Source organism: Chaetodon auriga, chromosome 2 (assembly GCF_051107435.1).
Source record: "Chaetodon auriga isolate fChaAug3 chromosome 2, fChaAug3.hap1, whole genome shotgun sequence".
Lineage (NCBI taxonomy): Eukaryota > Metazoa > Chordata > Actinopteri > Chaetodontiformes > Chaetodontidae > Chaetodon > Chaetodon auriga.
This window is the reverse complement of record NC_135075.1, coordinates 4,284,818-4,296,406: the sequence shown is the minus strand read 5'-3', so window position 1 is coordinate 4,296,406 and position 11,589 is coordinate 4,284,818. Positions and strand designations below refer to the sequence as shown.

General features: G+C 42.3%; 1 protein-coding gene across 1 annotated transcript; it reads right to left on the bottom strand.

Annotated features, from left to right (window-relative positions):
• Nucleotides 1-1,197: 1,197 nt before the first annotated feature.
• Nucleotides 1,198-11,270, bottom strand: wnt7aa (wingless-type MMTV integration site family, member 7Aa). The gene is made up of 4 exons (XM_076750686.1): nucleotides 11,088-11,270; nucleotides 10,506-10,732; nucleotides 7,512-7,783; nucleotides 1,198-4,063 (listed from the first exon to the last, which is right to left on the bottom strand). The coding sequence occupies exons 1-4, from the start codon at nucleotides 11,156-11,158 to the stop codon at nucleotides 3,584-3,586; spliced, it is 1,050 nt and encodes a 349-aa protein (XP_076606801.1). The 5' UTR covers nucleotides 11,159-11,270; the 3' UTR covers nucleotides 1,198-3,583.
• Between the last annotated feature and the right edge of the window lie 319 nt (nucleotides 11,271-11,589).

The window sequence follows — 11,589 nt, the reverse complement described above, 5'->3', positions numbered from 1 at the left end:
CAAAACACTGTTTTCACAAGGTCCATTTCATAGCTCTTCTGGAGCTTTCAAATGATATCCCATGATCCTCTTCAGTAGAATTTGCCCAGGTTGTCATTCAGTTGTAGATGTCATTTGATGCCATTTGTCTACATTGACTTCTCGAGCTCATTTTGACCTTGAAAATAGTCGTTGACCAATGAAGTTTTTATCAGGTGTGTTATGGCATACAGAGTATGATGTGCTACATACCATGCAATAGAATACTGTAGTTGTACTATGATACTTCAGACAGCACCATGGTAGATAACCTGGCACCTCAGATAGTGTGCAGATGACAGGACAATTACTGTGACAAGGTAACATTACCCACAGTACTTGAACCTCAAAGGGGAGCCAAATTCAGCTCATTTCCATTTTAATCTGGAACAACTTCATCATTGTTGTTTTGTCATATCTAATATAAATGCAGTCATCTCCAGAACACTGTTAAATGGACATTGTTGTGAGACTGTTTTCAAGGTCAAGAATGAACTTCATGTTTGGGGATCAATTCTCCATCTGTGATTGTGTGTGTTATGTTTCTGATTATTATTAGGAGCGACATCATTACAAATGTGAATAGAAGAGTAAAGCATGGAACAAGCCAGCGCTCTGTGGGACACTCAGATAATGTTGTGGAGTTCTCAGTGACAGAGCCTTGGTGTTGCTCTCACCATGGCTGTTTGGCCAGCTGCCTTTTGAAAGTGTCACTCTTTTGAGGCAACGTTTAGCTGAGGAATGTTTTGTGATGATTATTCCCGGAGTTAAGGCCTTTTCTGTTGCGCAGATTGAAATCCTTCTTGACATCATCCCCTTGCAATTGTAAAGCCCTCTCCCTGCTTTCGTCCCATTTGCCATTTCCACAAAATAAATAGCATCCAAATTTTATCTGGCTTTTGCATGGTTACCGTTTTGTTAATGGGCAGTCTGGCATCTCGATGAGATGAGGAGCATTTTTGGGGGGCACAGTGTGGTTGTTGTAGCAACGTTGTTGAGGAGTGAATGAAGCAGATGTCAGAGTAATCCATCAGCCGGCAGCTCCACAGTCCCACCGCTCACTGAGGCACACACTGCTGTGACACCGTCTGCGCCGCAAGCCTCAATCACACACACTTCACCCTGACCAGTCCTCATAATGAAACCTAAAAAATGTGTATTAAATACAAAATGACCTCCTTCTGTTAATTGAGAAAACATTTATTAACCAAAGACGCATGAAAAGACAATGTGGTTTTACATGAAATAAGACAGAAATGGTCTCTGCTTTATGAGCACTACAGCAGTTGGGTGATGTCATTTCATCAGTTCAGTCACATACAAGAACAACCTTTAATGAGGACTGCGTCAGTGTTGACTGACACTTGACTGGAAACTCTCTTTGTAATAACCAAACAAGAGAACTGCATGGTTTCTGAAAGACCCCCTCCTATTCCATCAATAATCAACCTGTCATCATACTAGTGTCCCTGTAGAGGTATGTCTGATTGTTTCAAACTGAAGTATTAGGGCTGGGTATCAAATGTCTATGCTTGCTGAATACTGGCTGAAATGTGTCTGTAGAACCACTCATCAAAAACAGACCAAACATTTCATGATCGAAATCAAAACATTAATCTTATCCCATTCGTTGCGTCTTTCAATCTGTACTGATACTGAAACTCTGCAATATCAAAAAAAATGTCAAATGATACACAGCTGGTGCATCCAGGTACTGTAGGGGTTAAGGTGCCGTCAAGAAACCTGAGCCCATGAACAGCCCTGTTTGTCACACATCTCCCCTCATTTCCTGTCATCTCTCTAATAAAAGGCATAAAAGGCCAAACCATGTTCACATGAAATGACACCCAGCTGGTAGACACAACCGGTTAGTGAGAGATAGAGACAAAAAGCGCAAACTGCATATCTGTGGATCACTGATGACTCTAACAGAGATCTGACATGAAACCATAGCTCCCAGATTCTGCTCCTGATTTGTAATAATCTCATCTCATTTGTATTAATGCAAATAATTCAAAATCCAGCCTTTCAACATAACCTTGGCCTGGAGTCATGCCAACATTTTTAAATATATTTATTTAGGTATATTCATTATTTCTGTTCTTAGCGGCCTTCAAAGAGCGCCACTGAAGACGTTTGTGGGTTAAATATTTCTGGCTGAACACAGGAGAACAGTCGAGTGGCTGTGGATGCTCATGGCTGAAACAGTGGTGGACAGGAAGGGCAGAATGATGCAGATGTTTTTTAGACAGCAGAGATTACAGCCAAACACATGGAGAGATGACCAAAAGACCAACAGTTACTCTGACATATTCCAGGTAATATGCACTGCTGGCGTACCGTGCTGTTAACCATTCATATGAGCTGTTCAAATGAGTATGAAGGGTTCAGATTGTAATGTGCTGCTGTAGATGCTTGTGTATCTTAGAATATAAAGAGTACACCACAAAACCACCTTTTACCTTTTCAGAGAGACAGATGAAGGAAACTCTGTACAAGAGTCATACAAGAAACAAGCAACAGGTGACATCCATAGGCAGCAAGGCAAGCTGAAATAATGTTTCCTGAAATTCACAATACCACATATTTCAGTACAATGTTAATATATTCTTCTGCTGAGGAACAAGGCACATTTTGAAAACAGTGTTTCAGTGGGTCATTTCCTTTCAGTAAACTCAGAAACTGAACAGTTAGAAATGTTACGGGAAAACATCTTACACAGAGATAGAAAATAAATAGAAAAAAATATATAAAAATAATCTCTTACAAAATATATTCTATCAAACAACATTGAGGGGAATTTATGTCTGGAAGCTCGCGTTTGCTTCTGGTGGTGTCCATTTAGCTTGAGGAGTCGATATGGCTGCTCAGCCACAAACTCCATAACTTTCCAGACAACTAGCAGCAGACCGTAGGGGAGAGGAGAAAGAAACACATCGAACACAACACTATCATACCGAGCCCAGGATCAGTAGTTTCATGCTCCTCTGCTAAGCTTAATGCACATAAGCTGCAGGGTCCCAAACATGTCTTTCAGTCGAGTTTCAGTTTTCAGCTCCAGTGTGTAAAAGTTGTCTTGGTAAAAAAAAAAAAAAAAAATCTTTTCATTTTTAAGTGCACTTGAATATTTTTTCACTAAAAGGCACCTACACCGACTTAAAACCTGACCAGATTTAGTCAAAATCAGTAGTTGTCTCATTGAATAAATTATTAGTCTAGGAAAGAAAAAACTAGCACTGTTCGAGGTGAGTCATGCAATAGACCAGGACGGCCTGCAGACAAGTCAGGCCTGGAGCATGAAACGGCATTCAAATTATTCTACAATAAAAATATGACTTATGAGCCCACAGGTGGAGTCCAGTGTCATGGCAGATGTCCATTGGCATCACTATAATCAACACACACCGGAAGCGTGAAGGCAGTCACTCTGCATGTGTCTATCAGCCACAGAGAACTCTTATTCTGAAATACATTAACAAGACACACACACACACACACACACACACACACATTCACACACAGTCTAGTCTAGCGGTGTGTTTCAATACGCGTCCAATAAATATTTCTATTTACAGGTGTACACCTCTGTCCTCTCACTGCAGGTGTTGCATTTGACGTAGCAGCACCACAGGAACTTGCAGTTGCACTGCCAGACACGGGAGTATTGGTGTGTGTTATATCCTCGACCGCAACACATCAGGTCACAGCTGTTGGGCTGCTGAGCCGTCTTGTTGCAGAGGCGACCTTGTGTTCCCATGCTGCCGGTCAAAGGGTCGGCCTCGCAGTAGTTAGGCGACCTTTCGAGGTAGACCAGCTCTGTGTCCATGGGCTTGCGGTAGGAGTGGGGTTTCTTGATCTTCAGGAAGACGGGGCGCTTGTTGCGGCTGGCTCGTACCGGCTCCACGTGCACCGCCTGGTTGTACTTGTCCTTGAGGATGTATCCCAGCTGACGGAACTTGGGGAGCGTTGTCCAGCATGTCTTGGTGGTACAGGAGCCCGACACACCATGACACTTGCACTCCAGGCGCATGCCCTTCTCTAGGACCTGCAACATGGAGGAAGAGTTCAGGTGAAGGGAGGTTTCAAAGTTTCAGAGAGTAACAGCTGCCTGTCTGATATCCAGTCATATTTACGTCATTTATTCTTATCATCAAAGTGTCTGCCACACCTTCATCACAGCTGTGCCTAATCAAATTCGCAGATCTCATATGTCCTCCACCGTCAAAAGATAAAAGTCAAGAAGTTCTGACAACTCACACTATCTCTTACAGTTTGTTTGTTGCTGTCTCTCCATAATGAGCAGGGAGGAACCGTACGAGTTCACAGAAATACTCAGTCTAACATATTGCATGAATAGTTCAACAGGTTGAGACAAAAGTTTTCTAGCATTCCAAATGAATGGAAGCATTCCAGAGCTGCTACAGTATGTCACCCTATGGCTAGTAGCTATGTATGTGCCATTCTTTTACAAGACAGGTTGAGGCTCACAACACACTCATGGCAGAAACACACTCGTACAAAAACATGGACTAACTAACTAACTTCATGCATGTCCCGCGTGTTCTGTAGCAGAAATATGAGATACTGCCAACTGTGAGAGTTACACACACACACACACACACACACACACACACACACACACACACTGTTCAGTGTGAGAAAACAGTTGTCTTCTATCATCTGTGGCTCTGGAGGAGCAGTCATGTCATCAGGGTGATCTCAGCTTTTGTTCGGAGACCAGATTTTGTCATGGATAGCCTTTGGATTTGAGAGAATCTGTAACATTTTTTTTTTTTACAGATTTTCACCAATAAACACCTGGATTTTTTTTCAACTAGCAGATCAGTTGCAACTGATTTCACCCAAATTTTACAAACCCATTCCTCTTATAGTTTTGTGTATCCTGCAACAGAAATACAATTAGCACTGATTCAGTATCATTTATATACTTAATAAATGTAAAAAAAAATAAATAAATAAATCAACAATCAATCTGTGCTACAAAAGGTATTTTAACATCAATTTTTTTGCTGCACTTTTGAATTTGTTTTTTTTTTTTTTAGATCTGAATTTAATAATTAAAGTAAACAAAATTTAAGAGCCCTAAATATTGTACATGTCTGCAAACACTTTAGAGTCAAAGTTTAAAGCATCCTTTGTCCCCCTCCTCCCCTCCCAGTCTGGTTTTTGTTGTCATGGATGTGCAGGATGTTGACTAGCTGTTTTATTGAGGGCAACAGTAATAGAAAAACAGCCAGTGTGACCACAAACCTTTCTGTGGGTAAAATAAAATGGATGCGTAAAGGTGATGAATTCAGGCAGAAGCTGGGTTCATTTATGAGTTCTTGTGGTGACTGCAGAGACTCTTCTGTCACCACATCGAGGTGTTTGTAGCAGACTGGCGGCGGTGGAAGGCCTTTTCAGGGTGAGACTGGGAGCCTTGCGATGTGTTTGGCGAAGCAACCGGGGTGTTCTCTGTGTGCCTGGAGCTGAATGACATCAGCTTACCCTCCTTCCTCCTCACTGAGCGGGAACCCTCACTGGCATTAGAGAAGCCTCACCCTGCTTTTTAATTATTCCACTCTGATGTGGCCTCAGACTTTCTGGAGTCTCGTGGGGTAATTGTCAAAAGCCTTGGATGCATACAGCTTAGCGTGGTCATGCCCCCGAGACCTGACAAACATTTAATTCACTAAGTTCAGTGAAGTGAAATGCCAAAGAAGCTGCTATTGTTTGTCTAACAGAACCCCTGTAAGCCTCCTATGGCACCTTTTACACTATTGTTTATTCTTCTCAAGAAATTTGAAGGTTGGTACTCAAAACATACACTGACATCATCTCCAATTTAACATGAAAGCCTTACTACAATAATTACAGAGGTATCAGTTTAGTAAGTGTATATTAAGAGATTCACACACTGTATCACATTCTGACTGATGCCAGACCTCAAATATGAAGCCTGGTCCAGAGATGAAAGTACTCCTCTTTCCCCATGAATGGGACCAAAGCTTGACACGATGACACTGACATGAAATCTATCTGAGCATATTCACTTCTCAGCTCTCGGTTTTTACATGCAAAGCCCTGAAATACACATCTTCATGTATATCTTTCCAATGAAAAGCAGTGCATGTTTCCACAAAGAGAAAAACAAAAGATGTTTTCAAAGAGAAACATCTGAACATCTAGCATTACAAAGGGCGCTGCAGGTACTGATAGCTCTGTGTTTACAGCATGAAAATCACTTCCAGCATCAGCTGACACAGTATATTCTAAAAGCACAATGGGGAAACTGACATGCTCATATAACTGGAATTTGGCTGTTAGACACATTTTGTTTCCATGGCCGTGATGTTAAGATATCCTTTCATAAGATTACAAACTTCTCAGCCAGCGTTGGGCTGTTTCCAGTCTTTATGCTAAGCTAAACTGTCTAGTAGCCTACAGACATGACAGTGGTAACAAAGTCCTCAACTAACCCTCATAAAGAAAACAAATTTGCATTTCCCAACATGATGAACTATTCTTTTAATGTTAACCTTTATTCGTGTTCTTCTTTGCTATAGAACGCTAAGAGAAGCTCTGCTATTAATCTACTTCTATATAATTAATACTGAGGAAGCAAGAGCTCCAGATATGTTTTCATTAACCTTTAAAACAAGTCAAAACACTTTTCAGGCATTAGTGCAGTATTTTTAGCAGTTTACCTCAGACCTGCACTGATCTATCATGTGCCTGCTGCAGCTTTGCCAACAGACTGCTGTCTTGTGGGGCCATTTTGTGGATGGTCCTGCAATTTCTATTGATCTGTCATTTGGCTCCCTGCGTCTGTCCACTGGTAAACAACATCAGAGTCTGGCTAATGCACTCTCATAGGGTTATAGTCCTGAGTCCGGCTCACCGTGCATTCTGTCAGTTACATCTGGACTCTACTTTACTTGTGTCCTCTAAATGACTGCAGCATCTGACCACACTTTGTCCTCAGTGGCTCCTTATTTTATGATATTTTTGACCATTCATGAACTCTCTCTGTGCCATTGTAACAGATGACTGCAGCCAGTCTCAGACTTGCTGTAATGTTCAACATCAGCCTTTCATTTCTCGACAGCATTCAAAGCTGCCTGACTTGGGCTGAACTGAAGACTCTGGCTTGGCTGTAAGTGTGAATGTGTTTGCTAAAACGACATGTCTGCTAGATCTGGTGTCAGCCGTGATGCAACTAATCCACATTAAGAAGAGTATTTTATGTCAGTGTCATCATAAAATTCTGTGTTTCTGTGACCAGCCACATTCATTCAGTCAAGGCAGGTTGCCAACTCAGTTTTCAGTGATACAGTAATCGCTGGCCTCATGTTACCTTACTTACACCTGATCCCAGGAGTTCCATGGAGCACAGGATGTAGATTTGATTATCTTATTATCCTCTTCTTGAAGATTATTTTTGTGTCTGTTAAAACAAACTGAAAAGACAGACGACAGAGTAACAAACATACCTTGCGTCCCACTTCATTGTTGTGTAAATTCATGAGAGTCCTGGCATTCTGCTTGATCTCTCGAGCGTCCACAAACTCCTTAGAGAAATCCAGGCCGTAGTGGACGTCAGCAGAGCATCCGCCCCACTTCCAGCCCTCCTCCTGGTTGTAGAAGCCCTGCTTCTCCTTGTCGCAGCCGCAGCCGCTCAGGCTCCCCTGGGTGCAGGCCGCAGTGACAGCATGGGCGACTCCGGCAGCGATGATAGCGTAGGTGAACGCAGCCTCCTTACTGCCTGCGATAAAGAGAAGACATTTTTAACCACAATTGCTGACAACAGGATTCACTATTTCAGACACTGTCAAGCCTCCTTACATACCTGGCATAGCTGCCTCAAACCAAATCATAAAATACTCGAGCCAAGCCAAGTCCGTATTCATTAATCAAGCAACATTAAAACAGATAAACTTCAGGATGAACCGAATCTTTTGGAAAATATAATATAGCATTTTGGAATGGAGGGAAACTAATTCTAAAGAAGCAGGTCAGTTTCATTGTCTTTATGATAAGTTAGAATGAAGAACCTGCAGGATTCTGACTGGTCTGTAAATCTAAGAGTATCACTTCACACAATCACCAATTAACAGTCAATCTGCTGAGTACCTTTGATTAGTTAGGATGTTTGTTTGAGATCATTCAGTGGGAGATAAAACATCAAATGTTAAGGTATCATTTCTGGCCCTTGTCCCAGCTGCCGTCACGCTGGGATCCATCCTGTGGAGGTGAGTCTGAGAGGCATGCAGAGCCTCCCTACATGGATGGATTTCCACTCCATAAATCTGTGTGCTTCAGGTCAACTGCGTTTTTTAATTAAAATGGAGATAATTCCTGTTGGAGCACACTAGGAAAGCACCCAAAAAATGAACAAGTATTGCAAAAACACTGCAATCAAGTCGTAATCTTTACCAATTAAAGTGCCATACAGAAGTAAAGACATTGAGGATCATGGTTCTCCTTCAAACACTGAAATGCTGAACTGTTGAGCTCTGCTGAAACAAGTGGATGTGACTCTCTGCAGTCATGCAAAGTGCAAAGAATCAAACACAGAAGCATCCTGGCATCAAATACGTAAAGCTGAGATATTAAAACAAGTCTCTGATCTGTCTTTGCAGCCAGTAAAGGAGCAGTCAGTACCCACAGAGAGTTACTGCAGGTAGCCAACTCAGTGGGTGGGGAGGATACCTGATCCTAATGCCAATATACTGATCCTAATGCCAATATACTGTACATTGCTGCATTACTGCCAACAACAATCCCAAACTGATGTATTCTGTCAGTTATCAGTGTTCCAGTCTGCTGAAGCAAAACAATGGATTCAGACAGACTCTGCGCAGGGCAGCTGGACCCGAGCAGTGCTCGAGCTGACCTGCTGTCTCCTGGAACTCAGCCTGATTCTCATCTACATTTGGGTAAAATTTGAATTCCGCAATACTGACATGAGCTTTTTTTTTCAGATCTGATGATATTTGTAAGAAGCATAGTTCTTGCCTGAAGCAGTGGTCTAAAATCATTCTACTTAAAGCGTCCCCTGCCAAAGCTGCAGAACCTGGAGGTAAATTTGTAAACCTAGCAGAAAGTACTTGTCTGAACTTGAAGCTTTTGGGGGAAAAGTATTTTATGAACATACATGAAGGTGGTTGAGCTGAGAGCGGATAAAAAGCATGCAGGTCTGCATGTTACACGATATGAAATAGCAATAGAAGAGAATTACAGTATGCATTCATGATAAAAAACACACTGAAATAATCAGACAAAAGATACCAATCTGATACATTGGCGTCTCTTCTGAACCGTTACAATCACAGAGCACTTCATGAAATGTCACGACAGGAAGCTTTATCACTGTTTATACTAACCTATATCATTCACACATCAAATTATACATCTTGCAGCTTTTAACTGTGGGTTGGAAGACTCATTCAGACAGTACTCATATTTGCTGCAGCTAATACTACAACCATCTCAGGCAATATAACATAATATAAGGCCGTCATGTACGGTGCAGCAATCAGCATAAATTAAAGGCTCAAACAAGATGTGAGCTATAATCCTTAATGACACTTGGCATGAAAAATGACACCCAAGCTCTGCATCTGTCTCTGAGATGACAGGGTGAACTTAAAGGACAAGACAGTGGAATACCAGTGCGTTAAATATGATTCTCCACTTATTTCCGCAGTCCTGTCTTTGGAGCAAGCAAGCATCGCCTCGAGCCTTATTCCACATACAGGATCAAATATGTGCCTTATTTTCCCACCACGAGCAGATGCAGAGAGTCTGAGCTTCAGACCTCAGTCAGTGTCAGAGGTCGAGCACCTCAGAGGAATGCCTTTCTGGACTATTTTTGGAGAAATTATAGCAATTTCAAAACCTTTTTCATGACTTCCTAAATGCTTGCTTGGACAGTGCAAACACTAAAGACAACATACAACTGTGTGCAAGCAACAAACAGTTATCAAGCTGCTGGTATACGACAATGCAGCAATTTAAAAATGAACCAGCTTATTTCTCAGTAATAACTATTTTATTAGTTAAAAACAAACCTTGTGAACACTGTAACTATGAAGATCAAGGCATGCTGACATGTTCCAACAGCGTCTTTTATCACACTTTAGGAGAAAAACTCAGTGATGAAGTGGAGCTCTCAGTCCAAAATGTATTTAGGAGCTTTCTTACGTTCAAAAACAACAACAGTCATAACTTTTGAGTGATACTCAACTGCACTCTAACTGTAAAGACCTTAGGAACATTTGTATACTTGTCATATGAGAAGTTGCAATAAAAAGACTTTAACCCCATCACAGAACCCTATAGACTGAAATAGGGAAATAAGACTAATCTAATGCATCATAAAATTCTGGGAATGCACAAAGAACCACTAAATATGTTTTGTTTTTGTTTTTGTTTTTTATCAATATGAACCGTTTGAGTTGAAATGAAATCAAAGAGCGACATACCCACTCTGAGCTCTTTGCCGAACACGGTTCTCTCTCCCAGGGCCGAGCAGTTCCAGCGTCCGTGCCTGAACTGAAACTGACACTCATTGATCCCCATCTGAACTCCTTCTCCGATCACTATGATCGCGTCGGGTCGGCTCTGACAGATAGTCCGCTGACGGGGGGCTAGGCCGGGGATTTTATTACAGATGATGCTCGCTCCCAGCGCGACCACCGATGACAGACCCCTGCGGTGAAGGTGAAAAGTTAAAATCTGGCATTTTCCTATGGAAGTTCTGCAGGGGGTTTAACACAGAGCTCACTGGGGACCTTAATATGAGAAAACAGACACTATTCTGACTTATCAGGCATGTACAATAACTGCAAGTGGTCTGATGACGTTCCACAATTAATCTAACTATTCCTCATTTGCAGGGGGCACAGCCAGAAAGGACCCTTCACCTTACACTGGGGGCCCCTCGTTTTTCTACTGTCCTTATAAAGCCCGTCAAGGCTTAAAGCACTGTTGAAATCTCCGCTAATCTAAAAATTGCTTTCATTTTCAAATCTTAATTAACCCGCAGGACATCCCCAAAAACTCACCCGATTTTCAAATACACTATTCCAAGGCACAGGAAAAAATGGAAAATCCAGCGCCGTGTCTTCCTACTCATGGTGCTCAGCCCAGCCGGTGTATTAACGCTCTGCTGCTGCAACAACCAGCCTTATTTGTCGAGCGAGTCCCGCAGGGTGTCCAGGTGTTCCGGGCTGCAGACGGGACCAAAGCTCCTCGGGACAAACCAAAGTTTGTGGAAATGCACTCGTCCTGATTTCATTTGGTAGGTGTCCGGTGGTGTGAGCCTGTGCTGGAGCATTGGGGCTGTTGTTTTCAGGTAAGACGTTCGGCTCCGTTAGTGATCGGGCTGAGAGTGTATGTGTGTGTGTGCGTGTGTCTACCTTTTCTATCAGGGCGTGTTCTGCAGAGGATCTGCCTCTGAGCCGCTCAAACACTCTCAGCCTGCAGGTACACGCTCAGCTCATCTGTCCTTCTGTCTGACACACGTTCACCGCTACAGACCTGGGAACAGCTGACACAAGAAGCCGG